General features: G+C 41.1%; 1 protein-coding gene across 2 annotated transcripts in view; it reads right to left on the bottom strand.

Annotated features, from left to right (window-relative positions):
- Window positions 1–227: 227 nt before the first annotated feature.
- The window catches only part of MSL3 (MSL complex subunit 3), a 35,594-nt gene continuing 9,577 nt past the window's right edge, over window positions 228–26,244 (bottom strand). For both annotated transcript variants that reach the window (XM_075914874.1, XM_006122843.2), the window contains exons 6-13: window positions 26,082–26,204; window positions 25,608–25,768; window positions 18,906–19,064; window positions 17,031–17,293; window positions 14,254–14,363; window positions 13,380–13,479; window positions 11,873–11,957; window positions 228–1,150 (exon numbers count right to left, since the gene is read on the bottom strand). In XM_075914874.1, coding sequence (XP_075770989.1) covers window positions 1,051–1,150; window positions 11,873–11,957; window positions 13,380–13,479; window positions 14,254–14,363; window positions 17,031–17,293; window positions 18,906–19,064; window positions 25,608–25,768; window positions 26,082–26,204 — 1,101 coding nt within the window. In that variant the 3' untranslated portion in view covers window positions 228–1,050. The remainder of the gene's footprint in view (window positions 1,151–11,872; window positions 11,958–13,379; window positions 13,480–14,253; window positions 14,364–17,030; window positions 17,294–18,905; window positions 19,065–25,607; window positions 25,769–26,081; window positions 26,205–26,244) is intronic.

Here is a 26,244-nt window from a genome sequence, read left to right on the forward strand (position 1 = left end):
CCAGCATGAGTTTTGCAGTGCTAAAGAGAATCAAATTTGTCAGTATAAATCTAAGATGTGGCTCTGCTTAAGGACAGAAAGCAGAATTGTACATGAAAAGGTGCCATTTTACAATATCTACTCCCACACCCCATTCTCTAAATAGTAATATTTAGGGAAAATATACCATGAAAGCCCAAACAAACCTCCACGTTTAAAGCTCAACTACCCAAATATCACACCTTCAATTACCAACCACTGTTTCTTTATTAAGAAAAAAGTTTGTCAAAGTAATTGCTGTCACTTTATACATTCTATGCTCACTCTCTGAGAACCTGTTAAGAACATCCTGTTCTTTAATGCCTTTAAGAATCATTTACCAACGTGGATAAGATGAATCACTGGTGAGATCTGCACTGGTAACTGTGGCAACCTACCATGGGAAGAAGACGGATACCTTTTAAAATTAAAAGCAAGCAACCTTTTTCATTAAGCCACAGAAATCTACTTGCTTGAGGCAGAGATCATGCCAATACAATAACTATGCAATTCTTCCTCTATATGCAGCGTTCTTTCCTGCCATGACCGTTTCACAAAATGAAGTGTGGGTTCTGTGTGTGAAACGAAATCCATAGGATAACAGTCATTCTCCTTACATGAGAGTGAAGCCAGTTTTACTTTCCATGCTGAAAACTGTTCATGTTAAAATGAAAGACAGCATGAGGTATTTGTTTTCATGAAAATGTCCCACTGCTAATGCACCTGCTTCCCCCCCATACACACACTTCTTAAGAACTATATGCAGTCCTATGCATTAGAAATCAGTGCAGGGCTTCTTCTTACATCTAGAAGTGAAGCTTACAAGCAGCATTTGGAGAAATTCAGAATGTAATATTTGCACAGCTCCGAAACAAGAAGTGGTCCATCTCTCCTAACAAATCCAGCAGTCATGGAAGCAACTTCCTTTTTCCTATCTGAAAAAGGACATTCAAATTCCATTTTGTTGCTATGAGGTGAAGTAGCAATACACCATGGGCTATGTACAGTAGGAGTTATTGTTCTCTAAAAGCTTCAGTAGATTGCCCGAGGATTCTTGGTGCTATAGTAAGCCTCACATGCAGCTACATAAGCAGACTCTGGGAAGAAGTCATCATGGTATTCTGCGAGAAACCTGACAAGAAAGCACACAATAGATTGAAATCAGACAAAGAATAAAAAGGCTTAGTTTAAAGATACAGTAAAAACAAGCTGTGCAATTCCCAAAGCATTTAAGCTTAGCAAACCATATGCTTATGTATTCAGTCCTGCATGCACAAGTTTCCAAGTGTAAAAGGTGCTAAAGTCTTACACACAGTGAAGAACATAGCCTTTCCCTTCATACTTTAAAATCTAAAGGAGATGGAAGGAGTTTGCGTCAACAACAACAACAACAAAAAAAGGCTGGGATATTTATGGGCTACATACGGAAAATTTCAGTGAGAAAAAAAGTTACAGGAAATAAGCATACAAAAAAGGAAATACCGCAGCAATGTTTTTGCATCTTCACCTGCAAGATACACTACCCATGCCTAGTGTGTACTTTCATTCTTATTTATTTAAAACTGAATATGTAGTTCTACACAGATAGCTTCTATTGGAGATCCAATAAAAAGCTAACAATCTACTTACTCTTGAAAAACTTAAACAACAAAAGGTCTGGTGAAAGTAACTACAATCCGATTTTCTGTCCTCCTGCGAGGAGCAGTGCCCTCCTTTTATAGATTCTTAATTCACACACACTGTCCCACCAATCCCACACGGGACTTGATTTTAGGTCAGGCGACACAAGCAGGGTGCCAGGCTCCAGAGGTGTTGCTTTTGTTGTTAGCAACAAAAGGGAAAATAAAATATTTGAAATAAAACGTTTCAAATATTCTATATGTAAATGAGTGAAAAATTAACCTGCTACACTGTTCTGGACCTTTGCAGAAGGTCATGGAACCTAGCTGACTTTGAGAACTACAATTTCCTTAAATCTCCTAAATATTGGCAGCCATGCCCCTCATGAGTATACAAGGGGTAAGGATTCTCCAGTCAGTCAGTAAAATATAAAGAACAAACTGAAGTAAAGTTGTTGCTAATTGTTTTGTTTTTAATCAAAACTTAATATGGATGTTTTTCTTCTGAATGAGGGTAAGAGATTAGCATAGAGCCCTGGCTCCAGCAGCCACAGCGTAGGGCGCAGTGGCCCCTCTCTGCAGCTGGCTGCAGCTGTGGGATGGGGAGGGGCGTGGTCTCAGCTGCAGCCCTTGCCAAATTCCAATGGGAGCCCTGGAAAGCCATGAAGGCGGATATGCAGCCCCGCTGGAGCCTCTGGGCAAGCAGCCCCCAGTGGAAACTCCATGGCTGCGGCACAGGTCCCCACCTGCAGTCCAGCCCTGCTGCAGCCTCTGGCCGAAGTAGCAGAAGGAGAGGGTATGCAATCCCCACTGGGATAAGAGTGCATGACAGCTGGAGGGAGAGGGAGGGGAAACTGGTGTCCAGACAACTCTGTGACTCTACAATGGAATGCACAGCTTCTACTGCAGCCCCCACCATGAGCTGGAGCACGTGGCCCTGGCAGAAGCCACAGGACTAGGACATGCAGCCCCAGTCACAAGGCAGGCCTGGCAGAAACTGCAGGGCTGGAACACAGATGAAGAGCACAGCCAAAGGGAGTACAAAGCCCCCATTCTGGAGCTGGGCACAACTGCTAGACCGAGGTGCACAGTAGGGATGTTAAACTGCAAGTAATTGACTAATCAAATAGTTGATGAATTTTGTATCAACCATTCAATTAGTTGATAGGGCACCTCCACCTCTGAAGTGTAGCAACAGCCTAAGGGCTGTTGCTACGCTTCAAAAGCAAAAGTGCTGCGTGAAGCCCAGCCCACTGAACCCAGGCTCCATGTGGTGCTGCTGTTTTGCAATACTGCGGGGTGCCCAGCGTTAGGCTCCTCGCTGCATTTCAAAGCGGCAGCACCCCATTGTAATCTGGAGATACCCCAGCTGGCCCTGGGCTGCAAGTGGCATTTCAAAGCAGCAGCGCTGTATGGAACCTGGGGTCTGGGCCCAGGCTCCAGGCGGTGCTGACACGCTGAAATACCCTCTCCTCTCCATGCACTGCCGCTTTCTGTTCGAGGCAGCAAGGGGGAGGAAGCGACTAGTTGACTAGCCCTGTTGCAAATGCTTATTGGATAGTCGATTAGTCCTTCACATCCCTAGCGCACAGCCTGGCTTCAAGTCCCCCAGCCACAGTGCAGGGGCTGCTGGCCATCCAGGTTCCAGCCATCCAGACCCAGTCGAAGGGCACGGCGTAGAGTCCAGCCCTGACTTCAGATGCTAACAGCTGAAGAAGACATAGCAATCTAGTTAAGTTGCAGAAAGCATGACTGTCATGACCTCTGTGACTACAGACAACTTTATATGTAATGTACCCCTCCCAAAAAAAACCCCACCCTGTACATTTCTTCAGTTTTATTTCTCACTACACTCCTTTAAATATTTATTTTGCTCTTGTATATAGAACAAAATAAAGCAGCAAAGAACACTGAAAAAGAAGATTCTACACATAAGACAATCAAAATTTAAACAGAAATACATGGATTGTTAAAAAATCATAAACTTGTCCTTTATATTAAACAGAAACACACTACAGCAACCATGCAAAGGTGTACTCCTCAACACCTGCATTTAAAATTTAATTCAGACCAGGCTGTCAAACGTTATTTTTCTGATTTTGCATAATAAGATCACTACTTAAAAATGTTTATAAAAAAATAAAAATGAAAGTGGAAAGAGATACAGATATTTTACCTAATAAACATTTCTTTCATCCTCATTTGTTCAGTGTGGGCTATGCCATCCTATGAAATTTCATTCATTTTCATGCATATTAATTACAGCAAGTTAACCATGAGGCTGGTAGAGCTCTGTATTGGACAATTTAAATCTTCTTGATGGGCCAATAAAGCGAGGGAGGGGAGACAATAGGTTTCCAAGTGCAGAATTGTACTTTGGGGCATGGAAGGGAGTTGCTTAGGAAGCTACATATAGAAAACTACATTACATTACAAGAACTCTAAAATAGCCAAGTTATCTTAATTCTGGCATTATGTATTTGAGCAAGAAGACTGCTGGGTGGGAAAAAAAGATTTCCTTTGTGTTTAAAGAAAGGATTCTAGAGTATGTCACAGACTGATGCTGGGCAAGACTAACAAAGTCTGTGTAGAAGGGACAAATTGAAGAGCAATCTTCAATCTGGCATTTCCTAGCTTATGAATACTTCACTATGCACTTTGTGTTCTTATCTTAGATTTCTATATGTAATATAATATGCACATATCGCTGGTTTCACACTGGTTCTGCAAAAGCTATCAAAAGATTCTGCTCAGTACGTAGCAGACTAGCTCAAAGCAAGAAAGACTTGCATATATAAATAGGGGGCTGATAAATAGGATTGACGACTTCTATGAAAATTACCTTCAACTGAAGTTAAGAAATTATATTAAATGGTTCTGCAGAGCTACAGCTGTATTATTACAGCTTGCTATTCAGAGAAATGATGGTGGTTCCTTATGTATCTGGTCCTGAAAGAATAAAAGGCTGTTTTTCACAAATCAAAGAAACTGAAGATATTTTATAGTGACTATAAATGGGTTTTATAGTACAGTATTTTGTAAGTTGCCAAGGTGAATAAAGAGAGGGAACACTTTTATTGCTGAATAAAAACTAATATAGAACCAGAATTCTATGCAGTTATGAAAGTTTGTGTAATCTAGGTCTTCACCACACCACCTTAATGGATCATTAGACAATGTACACGCCAATCTGATTGGCTGTGCAACCTGATAAACAGAGACTTTATGCAATACGCAACATGGCACACAATGGCATTCCTTTAGGAAAGTCCATTTAGAGAGTCAACAAAAAACTCCCTGCTCCCATAGAAATTGTCAGTCATATGAACTGTGCATTTGTTTTACTTTATGGAAACACTAAAAACCTATTACAAATATAGTCATTTTAATGCAAGGAATGCTGAATGATAAAATATTACTGTGCTTGGCTAAGCTTTGTCTCTGTTCCTGGAGTAAGTGGACTGAGTAAAAGAGTTGGTATGAAGCACTTAAACAGAACAGAGCTAATAAGAGCCCTTCAGCTCTAATTCTGAATTTATCAAAGAACAATTAAGTGTACAGTCTACAAACAAAGCACATCTTATAAATATTTCCAGAAGTTAGTTAGTTAGTTTGTCCTGAAAGATCTCCGAAACAGTGAGAGCTAGAAACACCAAATTTGGCACGGATACTACTGATTCCCTAACTTAAATAACTGGATTGGTTATATCTCAAAATCGCTTTCCCCACAGCCCCAATTGGGCCACTAATTAGCTTTTAGTAGAGCCTGATCATAGGCATTTGCTGGACTCTTCTGTTAAGCGTGTCACAAACTGCAACTATGAGATCCTTTCCCTATGATAACAGAAAAAATACTAGCTATGTTAATTTCTTAAAGTAATATACAAGAAAAACGTATTTCCAATAACATATGCTATCTTTATGTCATTGACATAGTTCATTCATCACACCTTTTACTATATTTTCCCCAGGTGACGCCAGGTATTTCTCCTAGTTTCTAATATAAGTGACATTCTCTGATCCTAGCACCAAGAGGCAGATCCTAGGGCAACAGTTCTCAAACTTTTTGGCCTGAGGCCCATCGCATTCAACTTTTGGTGGACCAGCAGCCAACCATCCATGATGACAAAATGGGTGCAGGTAAGAGTGGGTGTGCAGTGTATGACTAGGAGGTTGGGTGTAACAGTGGGCTGAGGAGGAGGGGTCTAGGCTGAAATTTGAGTGCAGGAAACAACTGAGAATGAGAGTCTGGAGGAAGGAAGGGTGCAGAGCAGATGGGGGTGCACAGTCTCAGTGGGAAGAGTTGCATGAGGAATATAGGGGTTGCACAAGGTGCAGGAGCTTGGTGGGAGGGGTTGCACTGATTCTGGCCAATGTGAGCAGTGGAGAAAGCCTCCAGGGGAGTGGTTTACTGAGCTGCCATTCCCCCAGCTGGGGAGAGGAGAAGTGGCAGTGCACGGAGCTGCTTTAATTTCTGGCAAGCTGAATACATCCTGTGAGGCCACAGCAAGAAGCTGGCAATGGTGCTCCAACCTCACAGGAAAGGCCGCAAGGCTGGAGCACCACCGTAGGCTCCCCGCTGCAGGGATGAGGGAGAGGGGTAAGCCCTGAACCTGCGGCCTACCTGCAAGACAACCACGGGCCTCTAGTGATCTAAGGACCACACTTTGAGAACCACTGTCCTAGGGTGAAGCAGAAGATACTTTAATAAAATGGGAGCATCTAGGAGGGGTACCAGCTTGGCTGACACATTCTAGAGGGTCAATTTAGAAGCTTTACTATGTGGTCTATCCCATCTATCAGTGCCTTGACTTCTGTTTAATTAGAATTCTAATCCTTCATTGAGTTCTGATTCTGCCACATTTAGGTCCTGATTCAGAAAAGCTCTTAAGTATGTGATCAATTAATGTCCTGAGTAAGAATACTTGTTTGAATCAGAGTCTTTACACTGAAATTGAAGGGACTGTTCACCAAAAGTAAAGCACTGCTCAACATGACAAACAACAACAGAACCAGGCTCCTGCCACAGTTCATTCACATTTGTTGGATAACACTTTCAACCAGCTTTTCTCTCACAATGTTTCAGCTCACCTCATCTTCCCAGCTCATTAGGAAACATCTTTTCTTAAAATATATAAAATGTTGAGTGGAATATATTTTATCACCCAAGTCTCTAAAATCTGTCATATTAGCACATACTCATAAAGCTACCAGAAGCTTAACTGCTTAACATAAACTGCACATTAGCACAGACTAGTGGCCAGAACTCACTACTACAATGAGTAACAAAAATTACTTACTACTCCCACAAATAGTATGGCTGCAGAATCCAGTGGACATTTTTCCTTAAAGTCACATCTTCTACGATGACTTTGATTTTCAACAGAAAATCACAACCATCTAGACTTCTTAGGTGTCTCAAAAGATTAAACTCCTGTATACTTTCGTCAAATACTGATCTGATACCCTGCTTGGAAAACATTCAAAGTATAAAAGAATTTTTTATTTTTTTTTTACTGCCAAAATTCAGAAGGTCTGAGATTGGCAGCATAGGAGGTAAGCTGCTTTAAAGTACTTTTTAAAATAAAGTTAAGAGATGCAATGAAATAGCCAGCCTACAGAATTTACTGAGCGTTTTAATAAGATTATTAGCTTCTTACAGAAAAAGCTATTGACTAGTAGGAAAGCACTTTCCTATAATCTGAAAAGCCACATGTTGGACTCACCAAGATAAATTTATTTGAACATAATTTTAGAAAGTTTAACATACTTTTCTCTAAATCCCAATGAAAAACAGAACAAAAGTAGCAAAGAAGAGAAATGATGAATAGCTAGCTATTTCTGGCAGCTATTCAAGAGTCTACATGAAATAAAAAGATTTAACCAAAAGGCCATTTCCAGGAGAGAAAGAGGTCCACAACATTGAAGACTAGTAACAACCGGTACCCTTAAATGACAGATATCAAGAATGTACGAGGAAAGAATGTGAATTTAAGCTGTGATTACTGTGGACCGAGTGGCCACCAGGGCATCTGTGCTTTTTCCTGGAGCCCTCTTTCGAAAAAACTCCCTCTTCCGCGTCCACACGTGCCTTTTTCCGAAAAATGCGTTCTTCCTCATAGAATAAACTTAAAAAACAACAAATGGTCTGGTAGCACTTTATAGACGAACAAGACATGTAAATGGGATGAGCTTTCGTGGGCACAGCCCATTTCTTCACATGACCGGGCTGTACCCATGAAAGCTCATACTACCATCTACATGTTTTGTGAGTCTGTACAGGATAAACTTAAAAAACAACAAAAGATCTGGTAGCACTTTATAAACTCTCTCTGCTAGCCTCTGAAGCTTCTCTCTCATAGAATGAGGTTTACCAAAGTCAGAAAAACCCCTGCGTTCTTTTGATTTTCTTTTGAAAGAACGCAATTGAAGGTCATAGAATCTTAGGGCTGGAGAGATCTCAGAAGCTCATCAAGTCCAACACCCTGCCCAAAGCAGGACCAACCCTAAACTAGATCACCCCAGCCAAGGTACTGAAATTAAGATAACTGTTCTATAATTCCCTGGGTTGTCTTTATACCCTTTATACATTGGCCCTATATTTGCCCTCTTCCAATCCTCTGGAATCTCTCACATATTCCATGATTTTTCAAAGATAACTGCTAATGGCTCAGATATCCTCTCAGTCATATCCTTGAATATTCCAGGATGTATTTCATTAGGCGCTGACGATATAAAGCCATCTTTGCCTATTTTAACCTCAGATCCTACCACATTTTCACCGGCATTCCCTATGTAAAGCATCCAATGGCAACTAACAGAAAACATATTTAGCACTTCCATTGCCCCTCTCATTGAGTAACAGATCTACCCTGCGCCTTTTGACTTCCTCTTGCTTCTAGTGTATTTGTAGAACGTTTTCTTGTTACCCTTCATATTTCTAGCTTAGTTTAATCACATTCTGTGCCTTGGCCTTTCTAATTTCATCCCTACAAGCTTATGGGTTTTTGTTTTTTCCCCCCTTTCATTATTTGCTCTCATTTCCACTTTTTGTGAAAAGTGTTGTTTTTTTTTAAGTTTTAGAACATTGAAGATTTCCTGATTAAGTCAGGGTAATCTCTCACCATACATCCTAGCTTTCCCGTGCAATGGGACAATTTGCTCATGCCCTTAATGATGTCTCTGAGAAACTGCCAAATCTCAAAATGTTTTTCCCCTTGCTTCCCATGGACTCTTCTCTACCAACTCACTGGATTTGCTAAAGTCTGCCTTCTTGAAATCTATTGTCTTTATTGTGCTGTTTTTCCTGTCTACCATTCCTTGGAATCATGAACTCTACCATTTCATGATCGCTTTCACTCAAGCTGTGCAGAATCATAAAACCATAAATGGGAATGGATTATTGGTAGATTACTCTCATTCTCACAACCAAGAAATAGCAAATTAGGCAATAGTAGATAAATGGCAACCCAGATTTATCTTCTTATAGAAAACGGTTTGAACTGCTTCAGGACTGGATAGGATCAGTGTTCTCTCACTGATTTTAATTTGAATATCTTCAAAAAGAATTCTGTCTTCAAAATTCATTTCTCAGCAGTACATGAAAAAATGCGCACTACAGTCTATAAGACTTGTGGTGAGCACAATGGGTATGGAGTTCATTTAATAAAAAACTGATATTGTACATTTTTTATATTTCTTGCTACAATATATTTGTTCTGGAAAAATGAAATAAATCATGTCCAGAAGCAATTTGAAGTTTGACTAAGAAATAATACAGAGTAGTACTTCATTTAAAACATCCACCAAGCAGTGAGTAAGTGTCGTGTAAAATAAGCTTCCAGACAAAAGTGGTATATCAAAGAAAGCTTCTCAATCCAAGATAGACTGCAAGAGCCCAAAGACTTAAATGAAACTATAAATTTAAACACTAAACTCATGTCTCTAAAATTCAGAGATTAAATCGCTGTCTACACTATAGATCACACAATGTTTAACACTCTTTTCTTAAATTTAAACATGATTTATGCCACCACTATAATAGCAGACCACTTACACCTGGTCTACACTGGCTTGTTAAAAAGAGCAAAAAAAGCGACACTATTATATTGATATGGTCAGCCTACATCTCCATGCTTTGATCAGCCACAATTTAAAGGAAAGGAAGAGAATTTCAGCTTGCACAGTGAACTGTGCAACTTCTCACAGAGCTGTTCAATGAATTATGCTCATATGAATAGGTTGCTTGTCTCCAACAAATTCAGCTCCCATTTCCTAAAGGGGAAAGTAATTTCACTCAAAGTGCAGGGGAAAGAACGGATTCCTTACTGCATATTCGCTAGCCATCTTTCTTCCCAACATGAACAATAACAGCATATGCGATAAGAGAAGAAAGCTAAACTGAAGAGTTATGTTCTTTTGATCCAACTTTTCCTTTGCTAAGGATTAATTTGACAGTTTTTTTAAAAGTTATTTTTACCATTAAAATTAAGATTCTGAAGCTCTTCATTTTTGTAAATTATATTCCTACAGCATATGTTCAGAATCTATTTTAGAGAAATTGTCAGCAATCCACAGAAAACAGGAATAAGTGCCTCCTATATCAAGAGCTACATTTAGAAACTTTCCTTTAGAGGGGCCCACAAATTTAAAAATAAACACTTTTGATGGTCTACAAGCATATAAATAGTAACTCAGAATAAGAAAGGGACAGGTCTAAAAAAGCATCAGTCTCCATGGTTTGGGAAGCACTTGACAAATTTTTTTTCATAAGTGCCATGAAACAATTAGTTCTCTTTAAAAATCTTGTACTGTAAGGAACAGTATTAAGAATAAAGTTTCATAATCAAGGAAGGTAGTTGGAGGACTTTTTCTAAGATTCTAACTTAACATTTGATTGTGACAGTGGCTTGCTGGTTCAAACCTCAATATATGATAAAAGCTCCATCATTTATGAAGTCCATAACCATTTAGTGCTTTAAAATATAAAAAGACAAGTTAATAGGGACTTGGACTGAGAGCAAATTGAAAGGATTTTCAGGAGCAATCCACTATATCAATGAAATAGCATTAAAAACATAGGCTACTGCACTATCAATATATAAAATCACAAGGTTTCAGACTACCAGTAGTCTAGGGATGATAGAAAGATGCTCTTGATACAGGACAAAAATACCCATTTGATATCAATATAGTGCCCAAACTTTTCAAATAAGCGCATACGTTCAAGGACATTATTTTTCTCTTTTAAAACAGTGATGAGGTGCTTAGAAATGTTGATGACTGAGACCATATACTAAGTGGGATAGAGGCAGAAACTATGCAATACGAGAGAAAGGGGAGGTCAAAGAAATATTAAGCTATGCTCAGCCATCACTACAAGACAAAAAGAAAATGTATTTTTATATGTTAAAACTATAAACAATCTGCAACATCTATAATTTAGATATGTTAGTGATTAAGAGTAGAAATTTCAGCATAATAATTTTTTTAATGTCTAAGAGGTATGTATTCTAGTTATTCATTTGTGAAATGCATTTTTTTCCTTTTCTACAACTTGGATAAAATAGCTTTGCATATCCTTGCCATGGGGCAAAAAAAAATGTACACGGGTATTATGGCTGGTAAGTGTTCGTGATAATCCTTAAAGCTTACTATCCAACAAAATGAAGATTTCTCATTTCCATAATATGTGCAATTTGTCATCCAGTCACAGGTAACTGAGTTTAGCGATCTGATGATGAACTAACCCGTTGGATCTGCTAAATGTCAAATAATATTCAATCCAAGAAAAACCATGCCCAACTGCTGATGAATGGTAATCCTGTGATTATTATGGTAAGTAAATATTGATTACTGTTGGAAGGTCTTATAAAATAAAAGTGATCAAAAAACGACTCACTAGAATTTTACACTTTAACACTTAGTATTTTGTTTGTTTTCAATAAACAGTCAACAAAGCAACAATTGTTTCTTATGCTCATAAACTACTTCTGATATATTAACTTCAATGTGTGCCTACTTTAAGTAACATTAAAAAGGTTTGTTTTGGTTTTTTGTTTTGTTTCAATGCCATCTTGATGAAATAAATTCTGTTTACAAGATTTTTTTATAGCTATAAACCATGGCAAATGTGTCTTGGAGCCTAAAATACAAGATGGTTATTTTCTTTTAACATCTTTAACAAAAGTTCTGGGAACCTCATCATTTACATGTAATATATGTCGTCAAATTACCTCAAGAACAGTTCAAAATGCTTCACCAAAGCTTTTAGATTTTTGTCAGGAAAGCACATCTTCCCTAGTATCTCTGGAAGTTTAACTGTAAATAAACAGAGAAAAACAAAACTTAGTCTACAATTTAAACAATTGAATTGCTTTTGCCCAATATTTGATTTAATACTCACAGAACTATGAAGAACATAAAAATCTTTCCCCTAGCAGCTTCTCTTCTCTCTAGAAAGTATTTATAATCACCACCACTGAACCTTTAATGTCCATTAGAAATATGAGGAAGTTAATAGTGTTACTTCTGTTTCTCAACATGCACTGGAAATTATATATATTAATAATTAACTGCTGCAGAGCTAGCAAAGTGAGTTCAGAACTCTTTGGCTTCAGCACACAGATTTTAAATGCTGTCATAAAGAGCAATTTTTTAAAAATGTATTTAAAATCTAATGCATTTTCTTCAAAATATTTTACTGCAACTAGACAACGGTGTTAAAAAGACAAAAAAATATATTTTACAATGGTGATAGAAATGTAGCCGTGTTAGTCTGGTGTAGCTGAAACAAAAAACAGGACTATGTAGCACTTTAAAGTATAACAAGATGGTTTATTAGGTGATGAGCTTTCGTGGGCCAGATCCACTTCCTCAGATGAAATAGTGGAAGAAAATTGTCACAACCATATATACCAAAGGATACAATTAAAAAAAATGAACACCTATGAAAAGGACAAATCAAATTTCAGAACAGAAAGGGGATTGGGGGGGGGGGGGAGGAGTAAATGTCTGTGAGCTAATGATATTAGAGGTGATAACTGGGGAAGCTTTATTCAAACTCAGGTGTAAAGTGTCAAATTTAAGCATGAATGACAGTTCAGAGGATTCTCTTTCAAGGGTAGTCTTAAAAGGCCTTTGAAGCAGGATGCAGGTAATCAAGTCGTTGAGACAATGTCCTTTCTGGTTGAAATGGCAAGTAACTGTTTTTTCTTTGTGATCCTGTCTAATATCTATTTTGTGGGCATTGATCCTTTGGCGAAGTGTCTGAGACGTTTGTCCAATGTATATTAGCTCACAGACATTTACCTCCCCTCTGGCCCCCTTCTGTTCTGAAATTTGATTTGTCCTTTTCATAGGTGTTCATTTTTTTAATTGTATCCTTTGGTATATATGGTTGTGACAATTTTCTTCCACTATTTGATCTGAGGAAGTGGGTCTGGCCCACGAAAGCTCATCACCTAATAAACCATCTTGTTAGTCTTTAAAGTGCTACATAGTCCGGGTTTTTTTTTCTTATTTTACAATGGTGTGATACCAGTGTAAGGCATACCATATTTTTCTTAAATGGCTTCCTTGTAAATGCACATCAAACTTAAGAGTTTTAAATTATAAGCCAAATGTACTTGATAGTAGGAAGTCTGAGGCCACTCTTGTAAGAAAGTTCAAGCAGGAATGTGAACCATCAATTTAGATGTACAACATACACAGTGTAGTAATAAAACAAGGATTATGTCTTACCAAACATCCGCAACAAATGCTGAGATCCATAGATGTACGAGGGAGGGGGTGGGTGATCACTTTGGGGATAGTTCTCTGGCATGAGTTTCCAAGATAACACCTAAATACAACAGAACAGTATAACCTATAGCCTGATTTAATTCACAAAGAGATCTAGATTAGAAGATAATCAGATTTCAATTTTTTTACATTTCTCCTTTTGTTAACTATGAAGTTTAAAATGCTGTTTTAACACAATTAGGAGCTTCACTATACACACTACAATACTGTGTTAAACTCTTAGTCCATACCCCCGAAAAAAAAAACTCCTGCTTGTCAATTAATCTATCCAACCAATGACAGCACAATGTGCATATTTTTATGTAACTAGCGCTACAGAATAGGGACGTAAAATCCCATTTAATTGGCTAACCAGTTAAAGAATATGTTTACCCAGTTAATCAATTAAAGGGGATGGACAAATGGGGAGGCAGCCCACCGCTGGACTGATATACCCTCTTGACCCCACAGGAGGGGCGGCACAAAAGCTCCAATTTAACCAGCCACATTAATTTCTCAAAGTATTTTTCTTAAAGGTTTTACTGTGTGTATACACACATAAAATTCAAGGTGACATCAATTTTTAAAGTAAATTTTCAACAGACAAAAAACCAACCTAGCCAAAGAACAGAAAAGACATCTTCAGGATGATGGGTGGACTGGAAAGCAAATTTATAAACCAATATATAATGAAGCTACTTTTTGTGAATTATAGAAATGCTACTGTCCTGCTCTACTAAAAAACATTGAATTTTACAGGACCTTAAGTTTTTACACATAAATCTAACATCAGTGTATGGCACCAATTATGTTGACCTTTCAGCCTAGATGTTACCTCATTCAATTCGTTGTTTCTTCTACCTTCAAAGCCAGCAAATACTGCACTACCTTCTTTACTAGGAGTCAGAGTGATAGGTGATGACGACCCACTATGGACTGGTGTTTCTTCAAAAAGTAAATAGATAAATGCTTTACACAAAGATCCATTAAATGTGGTGTTTATTTCATTCTGCTAAAGAGGGCAATTTCATATGCAGCTATTAAAACAGAATCAAAGCCTTTGGCTAAAACCTTTAAACTTAAGCATAGGAACAAATAATAATATCCAAAGCACCTGTCACATCAAATCTGCCTCACAAAAAACAAGAAAAAGCACCATTGTCCCTTCAGTTCTGAACAGCATCATCAGTAAAATCTGCAGTTTTTGTATAAAGTTATCAAGAGGTAGGCCAAATGGGGGAAGATAGGTTTAAGTAAGAGGAGGCCATGGCTGGTCCAATCCTCCACAGCCATCCCATTGGCTTTTCAGCCTTCAGACCTAAAACACCCTTGCAACATTTTAAAAGATGCTCTATGCTAGAAAAACAAATGTCTTTGTAAAACTGATATTGGAGAGTTATGAAAGCCATAACTGTCTGGACCCAGTGCGAGTCGGGACTACTTCAGTCCCAGCTTGTGCCAGGTCCCAGACCTACCCCTGCTGCAGCTCTGCAGTTTCAATGTAGTAGGAGCCTTATCAACTAACTGTGTACTCGATACAAATTGTATCGAGTACACAATTTGTCATTTACTCGCTACTTAGACTGAACATATACAAGAACTCTGAAGATTAGTCTTTTCAATTTTTTTAACCACATTTTTTTGTATTCTGAAAAACTATTACTATGTGATCCTGTTCCCTGATTTTGCTTTGGGACAGACATCAACATGGAATCCATTTTTAGTGTAATTTTTCCAGATGATCAAATCTCACTTAAAGGTTTGAATTAAATGAATTAACAAAATCAGAACATGCTTGTGGACAACACGAATGGTACAATTTGTGCAGACGAGTTAAAAAGAGCTGATCTTGTGAGTGCCACTCAACCATCAGAAAGCTCAACTGAAAACATTAGGCCTGATTTTCAGAGCTGCTGTTCATCATGTGAAAGTCAGGCAACCGGTTTTTAATTCAACCACTTCAGACAAATCCTTTTAAAACTTTTCTTCTGGAGTGAAACTGGCCCCAAATGCCCATGTGCTCAGTGCACAACCATCTGTGGCTGCCTGTGACATGCCCAGACCCTCAGAGCACCTAACCCTACAGCCAGCCAGCAGAAACGTCAAAACAATGGGCAGGTATTGGTCTGCAATGCTTCTTCCCCCAAATTCTCAGCAGATTTTGGCTAGTTTGAGAACACTAGGTCTCAAGTAGGGATGTAAAAACCCATTTAATTGGTCAACCAGTTGAACATTATATTTATCAGGTTAACTGATTAAAGGGGTAGTTAGCTGGTGGGTGGGAGCTCCTCCAGCCCCTACTCATTAACTGGAACCAGTAAACCTCACCTATTAAGGATGAGGCTTAATGGTTAACCATTCACATATGTAGTCCCGAGGGCTCCCACACACATCAGTGAGATGAGCATTTACCTGGGACGGCCTACAAGAAAAGCAAGACATCTATCAAGTTTCATGAGCTATGAGATCACCTCTACTAGTGCAAGTGTGAAGTAGGGATGTGAATGTTTAACCAGTTAAGGTTAACCAGTGGGGGCTGGATCAATTCCCCACCTACCTGCAAGTAGGGGGGACACTCTGGCTGGGCTGTTGCAAGCCCTGCCTACAAGCAGGGGAGCTGCTCCAGCCCAGCCCAGCCCACTAGCGGGCAGGGAAAGGGAAGCCACTCCAGCTGGACTGGAGCCCCCAACCCCATTAATCAGTTAACCAATTAAACAAAAATTGTAACAGGTTAACCAATTAAATGGGATTTTATATCCCTAGTGTGAACAAATAAAAAACATTTGTTGCTCACACAGAGGCATAAAATGAGGCATGCCTACTATTTGTTTAGAAGTCATGCAGAATTTAGAAGAAGTTTTTTGTTAAAAAGGACAAAAGGAATTCGTGACCACGATAGAGAAGTTTAAAAAGATTTTCTTCTAACTCATTTTACAGTTCCTATTTCTGACCAGAAAGCTTAATGGATATATATATAAAAAATACATTTTTTAAGGGAAGATGGGAGAGAGAACCATAATGCAGGATCTTTCCATGGATGCTGCATAATATGTGGGAAACATACGTTTCACAACAATAACTGTTCTGTGAATAAAGCAATTATATTGGGAAGAGTACATATAATTCATCACATTGAAACAACTTTCTAACAAGTACGTCAGTGGTTCTTTGCCCCTCAACTAAATAAATGGAACATCCTAGCCAGCTCTTTTCCCTTCATTCCCTAAAAAAATTCTCTCTTTACACCCACAAAATGTTGCTGTATCTCCTTTTCTCTGCCATGTGTCACAGCCGCATCCTGTGGGTGGCAGCGGGCCAGTTACTATTCAGGGTCCTCTCATTTAGTTGGTTCCCCCTTTACCACAATCTCACCTGTCCACTACTAGTCCTACCTACTTCCAAGTCTTTCCAGATTCTCATGAAAACTATCCTCTGTCCAGTTTCCATTACTTCATAAAACTCTTCCTCCTAATCCAGTAGCTACAGATTTCCCCTTTGTAAACAAAAAAATTAGAGGCAAGAGGTTGCTCTGACAATAAGGAACCATTTAAGTTGTTCCATGGCCCAAAAAGATGATTTGATCCATAGTAATATTATAAAACTACAACCTACTCTTTTCCAGATGCAAAAACAGTTTAGGCATTGAAGCAGGCGTATCAAGATGCCGTCTTTTAGGTTGTGGGGATGCACTACTTTCTGACAACCTGTCACAGTTCGATGTATGACGTGTAGAACGCCTCAGAGACTGTAATGCTTCAGGCTCAGCTTTTCGCCTCTTTGGTGTTGCTGGCTCCCCTGTTGTAGGCTGACTGTCTGTGGATTGAGGAGTTGGTGGATTCAACAGAGGTGGGCTTGGGGATAGCTCCTCCTGGTTTCTAGGAAATGAAGAGAAAAATCTCATAACAACGAGAACAGATTTCCAGATTTTTTTTAAATCCATCTTCATGGATCTAGCTAAATAATTATCCAAATCAGAGCTAAAGCCTCCTTTCTAAAACTTCTTGTATTCCTCATAGATCTCTCTATATAGTTAAGAAAACTTTTCCTGCAGGACGACAGAGTCAAGTCAGCCCCTCACCCTGCATCTCCAGGAGCCCTGACCACATGATAGCTCTGTGAAATGGGGAGGAGATGGTGGCTCCATCTCTACATGCCCCTGGACCAGCATCCACCTGCCTCTGGGCCCCACCCCCAGCCTGCCCGGCCCATGTGCGTACCGCACAGTTTAGCTCTGTGCAGGCCCAGGCTCAGGAGCGCTCTCCAGGCAGGTCTTGCACTGTGGCCGCTTCCCCAGCTCTCCAAAGCGGCTTCTCTGCGCTGCAGGCTCCCTGGGCTTGCCATAGAGCAAAGCTGCCCCAACAGGCCCATACGGGAAGGCTGGACTGGGGGCGGGCTGGGATTGCTGCTGAGCTGGTTGGGGCTGTGCTGCCCGGTCTGGTGGTGCTCCTGGGGCGGGAGGAGTGTGCAACTCAACAAATTCATGGGAGGGACAGGGTGTGTGTAGGGAGAGAGGAAAGGGGACAGGGTGTATGTGAGGATGGTCAGTGTGGCAAGGAGGGATTGGTGGGGTTAAGGGGGATATAGGAATGGAGGCAGGGGGATGGGTAGTGGGAGAGGGGTAAGGAGAGGGGTTAGGGAAGGATGAGGGTGTAGGAATGGAGGAAGAAGGTGGGGGTAGGGATAGGCTGTGTGGGGTGAACAGGGAAAGCAGTTACAGAGGATGGTGAGTGCAGGAATGGAGGCAGGGTAATCAAATTGAAGTATCGGCTGCAGGAGGGGGGAGCCCTGCCTGATGGGGACATGGGGCTGGCCTGGCCTCGGCCCTACCCCAGCCCTGCCCAATGGCCAGAGGGGGTGGGGGATATGCCAGGACTGCCACACCTTGACCTGGCCCTCCTCTGTGGCCAGGGGAGAGCATCTTATCCCTAGAGGTTGCTTACCTCTAGAGGCAGAATGCTTGGCAAGCATAGCGAGCAGAGGGCACTCTAGTAAGCATTTACTGTTCAAATGCTGAAGGACCTTACAGCAACTAAACAGAAATGTAAATCTTAATCTGTTCTGAAGATTTCAGTTTTCTTCTATATCACTTAGTTCTACCCTAATGTCTTTCCAAGATTAAAAGTCTCAGAGGGGTAGTCATGTTAGTCTGTAACTTTAAAAAACAAGTAGTCCAAGACTGAAGATCATGTCATCTGCAGAAGTGGGTTTTGCCCACAAAAGCTCATGCGTACCAAAAGACTATTAGTTGTTTTCTAAGGTTAAGTTAATCTTCTGTTTGCAATAAAAATTCCAAACCAGGACAAAAAACCCCATCAAAACAAGTCTTAGAAGAAAGAGTTCAAGACTTTATAAAAACCAATTTTGAAACACAAAAATCAACATATTAGAATTATCACCCTCTTTAAAATTGTGTTCCAGTGCTCAACAAAATAAAGTGTTTGTTGCCTCATGAGAGCAGACACACAAATCATAATTTATTCAACGTACCTATTAGTATTTGCTGCATTTTCTTTGATTGGAAGAAAGAATTTGGATGAAGTCACCTTCTTGAACTGTGCTTGCTCATAGGGATACAGCAAGATCAATGGAAGAATGAAGTCAAAGGTTATCCTTAGTCCATCCACCATTTCTTTACATAACTCTACACTACAGAAAAGATTGAAAAAGAGGGAGAGGAGGATTTGATTCTAGGTTATGAAGTCCAAAGTTGCACGTTAAGATTTCCTGATGTAATTATAGGAAAACATCTTTAAAAACAGACCACAGAGATAGTCAAGCAGTATCCATGCCCAAATTCAATGTTTTGTTACAGAGGTAAAAAGCGATACCTGAATTTTAAAGTTTAAAACTAACAACTGTTGTTAAGTTAAAATACAAACTAAATTCAGTTAGCATTTCCTAAAACAAAGCAATGAGGAGTAATGGTAGTTCGAATTAGGAGCTTTAATTTGAACTACCTAGCCAGTGCCACGTGTAGCCGCGGGCAGGGAGTTCGAACTACCGGGCATTTAAAAATGGCAGCACCCGGGAACATGCAAATAAAGCCCGGGATATTTTAATCCCGGGCTTCATTTGCAAGTTCGAATGACTACATTAGCCACCCTAGTTTGAACTAGGGTGGCTAGTGTAGACATACCCTAAGCTATATAGTATGGTGTTTGTTATTATAAAACCCCACCATGTTAAAAAAAAAAAATCACTGATTTTTACCTCAACTTTTAGATTTTCTTTCTAAGCAAAGAGACAGAGTTTAGAGGAGTTATAGCATGGATTCCCAAACTGGGGGGCATGAAGAAATTTCGGGGGGGGGGGGGGGGGGGACTTGCGAGGCAACCTAGCCTCCCCCGTTCCCCCATCAAGTTTTGCTGCTCCAATCAGTTCCTTTTTTTTGCTCAACAAGTTTTGCTGCTATTTTGGGGGGTGGGGAAAGAGGCGAGGGTTTTTCAAAAATCAAAAAGGGGGGCCCCTAAGCAGAAAGGATCATATGCTTTAATCACAAAAAGGCATGAATAGACATGCTGAAAAGTTTGGGAACCACTGAGTTATAGAATCATGTTGACTGACTGTCAGGGAAAATTAAATTTAAGTGATTTACTTTAGTATGTTAGAAGTTCTCATAAAAGTTAAATCAGAAGAGGAAAGGATTTTTTCCAGACCTGGGTTTTCTTATACAATGTCATGAATAAACATGACACTTTACATGCACTGAAGACGACAATGTAACTGCTGCAATGAAGTTATAAGCTAACACCCCAATCCTGCAAGATTTATATGCTTAACATGGCACATTTTGAACATTCCAATTATTAGGGCTTAAATTGGGAGGACAGATGGTCCTGAGGCGAAGAGCATCTTAATGCACTATCCCTAGTGAGAATAAACTAGGTTCAAAGGGGGAATCTGACAAAAATGTACAAGTATAAAAGAATCTTAATAAAGAGATTCTGGGGGAATATGGACAACTAAGAAAGGTCACAAAAGCAGCTAGAGGGAAATCAGTGACAGAATCTGCTCAGCATCTCATCTGAGTAGAGAGAAATGCAAATAGTATGGGAAGTAAACAGCAAGAACTGAAAGTACAGTCCCTAAGTCACAACTGATCGTAACTAGAAGAGTTACCCAATGTTGCCCAGGTCGTTCAGTACAGGGGGCTGGTAATGTGGGATGTGAAAGAATGAGGGTTGGGGGATGAGGAGTGGCAGACTAGGTAGAGATAAAAGGGTTAAAAAGAATAGTGACATCACAGTGGGGCTTACTACAGACCACCAAATCAGGAAGAGGAGGTGAGGGAGGCATTTCTGGAACAATAGAAGAACTATTGATAGTATTGTGGAACTTCAATTCTAGCAAAACATTTCCATTAAGTTTCTAAAATGTACTGGCGATGACTTTTTGTTCCAGAAACTGAAGGAAGTAACCAAGGGGGCACCCATTTTAGACTTGATTTTGACCAACAGGGAGACGTCAATAGTCAATGTGAAGATGGAAGGCAATCTGGATGACAGTAACCATGAAATGACAGATTTTGTGAATCTAAGGAAAGAAAGAAGCAGACTAAAAAAGAAGACTAAAAAGAAAGCTGACTGTTAAGGTCCCATGAAAAGAAAATCCAAAAGGGGGGGGGGGGGGCAAAGAGTTCAGAATAGCTGGCAGTTTCTCAAGGAGACTATATTAAAGGCACAACTGCAAACTATTCTGATGTAAAGATCAGACAAGAAAAATGGTAAGAGGCCTATACAGCTCCATTCAGAGCCCCTTAATGACCTGAAAATTAAAAAAGAATCTTACAAGTGGAAGTGTGTACAGAATACTATGGAGAATACAAAAGAATGGCACAAGCATGTAGGAATAAAATCAAAAGTGATAAGACATCTAATGAGTTACACTTAGCAAAGGACCTAAAATACAATAAAAGGTTAAATACATTAAGAGCAAAAGAAAGATGAAGTCTACAAGTCATGTGCACAAAGTGTAGGGAGGTTTGTCTGCCCTCTGTGCTCTCCAGCCAGAGTGAGGAATGCAAGAAACTGGATTTAAGTAATGCTGCATGAAGAAATGGATCCGCATTTTGATCCCATATAATTTAAGTGTCCCATTAAATCTCCCTAAGAATAGAGAAATGCATTAATGAAATTAGATCAGAGTTTTCAAACTTAATTTCACTTGTAACCCTGGTCTGCCAAAAAGAGTTACATGAGCCCTGGAAGGCAGACTAAAGACCAAGTCTCTTCACCCTGGGCGGGGAGGAAGGAGAAACTAAGTCCTGCTCCCCTTGAGTTAAGCGATCCCTCCCCCCCCCCCGTCCCCAGACATAGAGCCCCCCTCCCTCTCATGCCTACCGCTGGCCAGACCTCCCCACCCCCTGCCCACTCCTGCACCCTCCCCTCCCAGCCAGAACCTCCCTCCCGCACCTTTTTCCTGGCCAGACCCCACTATTGAACCCTCTCTCCTAGCCAGACCTTCACATCCACAGTCCACTCCTGTACTCATTTTGTCATCATGTGTAGCTGACTGGTGGTCTGTGGAAAAGTGTGTAATGCATGGGGTGGACCACAGGCCAAACATTTTGAGAACCACTGCACTAGTTTAAATTCATTAAAAATTACATGAAGTTCTCTATTCCAGTGGTCTCTAACCTTTTTAAGCACAAGATCACTTTTTGAAATTAAGTCAGTCCAAGATCTACCTCAAACCCAAATACTCCTGCTCTGCCCGTTTCGCCAAGGCCCCACCCTGTGAAGATGGGGTACACGGGGAGGGGGGTCAGAGTGACATCAATGCCCCCCTGCCTCTGTCTCCCCTAGTCTGCACAACAAGCAGGAGGCTCCCAGGGGACAGCTCTGAGCAGGAGCAGGGCACTGTGGGGAGGGGATAGCCTCCCAGCCAAACCAGTAAAGATCACCTGTCAGAGGCTCCAAGATCTACCAGTAGATCCCAATCTACTGGCTGGTGACTACTGCTCTATTCCCATTTCTGATGTCTCATAATAAGCACTGGTTTGGGAAACTATACTGCAAACATAACCAATATTGTTATCCTATCAAAATAGTGACTGATCTATCATGGTACAAACTGAGACATGGCAAGAAATTAAACAATTATGAACTGCTGAAATGGCATAGTACACAACTAAATAAAATCTATTTTCTTTTAAAGGATTAACAACTCCATTCCAATATTAAGCTGAAATAGGACAGCCAATCTATGAACACTGCTACTTTAAGAGGTGTTATCCCCTAAGCAGAAAGGATCATATGCTTTAATCACAAAAAGGCATGAATAGACAGTTTTATCATTATACACACGTATCTTCACTGAATAGTGATGCTTCAGATCAAGAGCATTTGGCAGCCTAATCATACAAGAAAATGACTTGCCTGTAACTGGTGGCCTCTAAAGCTATTTTGTAATATACCTGCACTTTTGGAATTCGTGCGCCTATAAACTGACAAGAGGTCAACTCATGGACCTCTAAGTTTAACTTTACTAGGCAGGGGGGGGGTCTCTTGCACCAGCCCTTGGAATGGAAAAGAAGTTTTTTAGTGCTCAAGATTCCTGTCATGAAAGGCTGAAAATGCCGCATATATACAGAAATTTTTAAGAGTGACTAAAACCCTGATAAGAAGCCTCAGTTTGTGAAAGAAGGGCAGGGTGATCATTTATCATAATGCAAGTGTAAAATAAATACAAAATTACAGAATTAGTTTAAATTCAGTTAAGGAAATATATGTTGTAAAAAAGGCTCTAACTAGCAAGTAGAAGATCGACCTAAAAGCAATAAGGCCAAAAGGAATGAACTAGAGAGGATGTTGATTCAAACAATAATAAGGTAAGGTGAAATCTCTAAGAAGAGGGCCTCTGAACAAAAGGGGTGACTGCAGATGGTTTAAAGAAGAAAGACTCTGTCAAAAAAAGGAACCAGGATGGAGCTTACCATCCCACATACTACTATGACTAAAAAGTAAAGCCCTATATTAATCCAGATGCAACAAAAAAGCAACAGGTCACTACCAAGAGAGGTGTTGAGGAGAAAGATTATGAATCTTGTTTGGATTAAAACTGGAAGTAAATGTGTGAACTGTCTCAAATTGTTAGGGGGCTAAAATAGTAATGACTATGACTTTTTTTATACTCATCAACAAACAAGAGTTAAAAATTTGAGGGTTCTTTGTTAGACCCTACCTCAGTGGTCCCCAACCATTAGAGGTTGCCGGGCACCAGGGGGCGAGGCCATTCGCTCGCCGGGCGCCAGGGGGTGGGGACACTTATGCGCCCGGGGCCAGGGCCCCCCCATAGCCATGCGCCAGGGCCGGAGCTCTCCCCCCCCCCGCCAAGCGCCGGGTGCCCGGCTCTCTCCCCCCCCCCCCGCCAAGCGCCGCGCGCCCGGGGCCGGCGCTCTCCCCCCCCCCCCGCCAAGCGCCGCGCGCCCGGGGCCGGCGCTCTCCCCCCCCCCCGCCAAGCGCCGCGCGCCCGGGGCCGGCGCTCCCCCCCCCCCCCCGCCGCGCGCCCGGCGCTCTCCCCCCCCAAGCGCCGCGCCCCCCCCCCCCCAAAGCACCGCACGCCCAGAGCACGGGTGGCCAATCCGCGGCGTTCCCGGGAACGGCGCTCACCATGCACCATGTGCCCGCGGGCACCGTGTTGGGGACCACGGCCCTATCTGACCATACTGGAGAACAATGAGTGAGTCTCCCTTACATTTGGCATGTGAGTAAATATAACGATTACATGCTTCTCAATATTTTGTTGCTGTACTGAAGTGACGCCCAGTTTTGCAATCCACAAGCCGCTCTTTAAGGTTTCTCCTATGTCTATTTGCAGCACATTAAAACGCTTTATGATGTAATTCACAGCAAATCAGAATGCCTTTACTACACAATTAACCAACTGTAGTTGAGAAAATAATACTTGATCAGTCATTTTACTGTGAGAATCATATACAGGCAGTCCCCGGGCTACGTACAAGATAGGGACTGTAGTTTTGTTCTTAAGTTGAATTTGTATGTAAGTCGGAACTGGCTTCCAGATTCAGCCGCTGCTGAAACTGACCAGCGGCTGACTACAGGAAGGCCGAGGCAGAGTTGCTCTGCCCTGGGCTGCCTGGAATCAGCCGCTGATCAGTTTCAACAGCAGCTGAATCTGGACGCCTAGGACAGAGCAGCTGGGGCGCTACCAGGTAGGTCCCCACAGGGGCGGGGCAGCGGGGACCAACCGGGCAGCACCCCAGCTGCTCTGCCCCAGGTGTCCCCAAGTCAGCCGCTGCTGAAATTGATCAGCGGCTGATTCCAGGCAGCCCAGGGCAGAGCAACTCTGCCTCGGCCTTCCTGTAGTCAGCCGCTGATCAGTTTAAGCAGCAGCGGACTTGGGGACACCTGGGGAAGAGCAGCTGGGGTGCTTCCCGGTTGGTCCAGTAGCGCCGAGGAGCGGCGCTGCAGGACCAACCCAGAGCCCCAGCTGCTCTACCCCAGGCAAGAAAAGCCTGGTCTGCTGGGGGGCGCACTAGCTGCGCCCCCCAGCAGACCAGAGAAACCCGGACGGCGGGACCGCGGATATGTGCCGCAGTCCCGCCCGCATCCTCCCAGGCTTTGCTCCGCGTCTTCCTGGTCTGCAGACCAGGGAGACGCGGAGCAGCTTTTCTTGCCCCAGAGTACACAGGCGGCGGGACTGCGAGGTCCCGCAGTCCGTGTCCTCCGGGGCAAGAAAAGCCCCATTCGTAACTGTGGATCCGACATAAGTCGGATCCGCGTAAGTCGGGGACTGCCTGTATAATAAATAAAGCAATGAATTCATATTGTTGTGACTCTTTTGGGTAATGGTGATCACTAATTTCGCTCCTAAATCGCTGAGGTATAAGTACCACTGCAGTATTGGGCGGAATAACTGCTCATTCTTTGCACCGTTAGATACTTTTAGAGCAATTGTATGAAGTACCATTTGGCCTTTGGACTTAAAGAAATTTATGAATACATCAGTATTGAGTTAATATCCCTGTATTATTACTATCAATTCCAACATTAACTCTCTGGATAATAGTAATTTTCTCCTCTCTCAAGTTTTCTTGATACTGGTGTGTTGACTTTCACATTGGAGTATGAGTCACCATCTATGGATGGCCACAAAAGAATACATCATCTAAAATCTAGGCTTGAAATTCAAACCTCAACACCTAAACAAATGGCAGACATTACTTACTTCTTCTCTGGTGGGACATAATGAAGGTTCATGTTGACATGTGAAGTCATTTGATGGTGCCGAGATCTTTCATTGGCTGAGAATGCTGCATTAATGGCAAAATGCTTCACATACGACTCCAAGATAGTTATTATATTTCTCTGACAAGGCAATTTCACTAGCTGAAAAGGTAATTTGGTGACAGTCAAATAATGCAGTTATGGATTTAAGCAATAACCCACATTACCATGCCTAATTAATTAATCTCTACTCAGCAAAACTTTATACGTATATTTCAAAGTTGTTCCTTAAATTATAGCTGAATCATTTATCTGTCTAGTTTTAAGGATATCCCCTATAGTCTTCAAGAAAACTTTTTTTTTTTTGCGCTACATAAGCAAGTTAGCTAAAATAATGGAAATCACCACATGCAAGTGTGACTTGATAGCCTTCAGGTATTTTTTCTTATATTCTCCCTCATGTAATTAATCATACCCGTTTCCTCCTGTTAATGTAATAACAGTCTTCTTCAAGCTTTTTTTTCAAGACTTCAGGAATTTCTATGCTTATTGCTCTTTCTTCCATGTCCCTTTTAGTGTGAATCTCTTGTTCTTCTTTCTGCAACAGCCGAAAACAGTGTAAGAAAAAAATAAAAGTG

This window comes from Pelodiscus sinensis, chromosome 1 (genome assembly GCF_049634645.1).
Source record: "Pelodiscus sinensis isolate JC-2024 chromosome 1, ASM4963464v1, whole genome shotgun sequence".
In the NCBI taxonomy this organism is placed as follows: Eukaryota; Metazoa; Chordata; order Testudines; family Trionychidae; genus Pelodiscus; species Pelodiscus sinensis.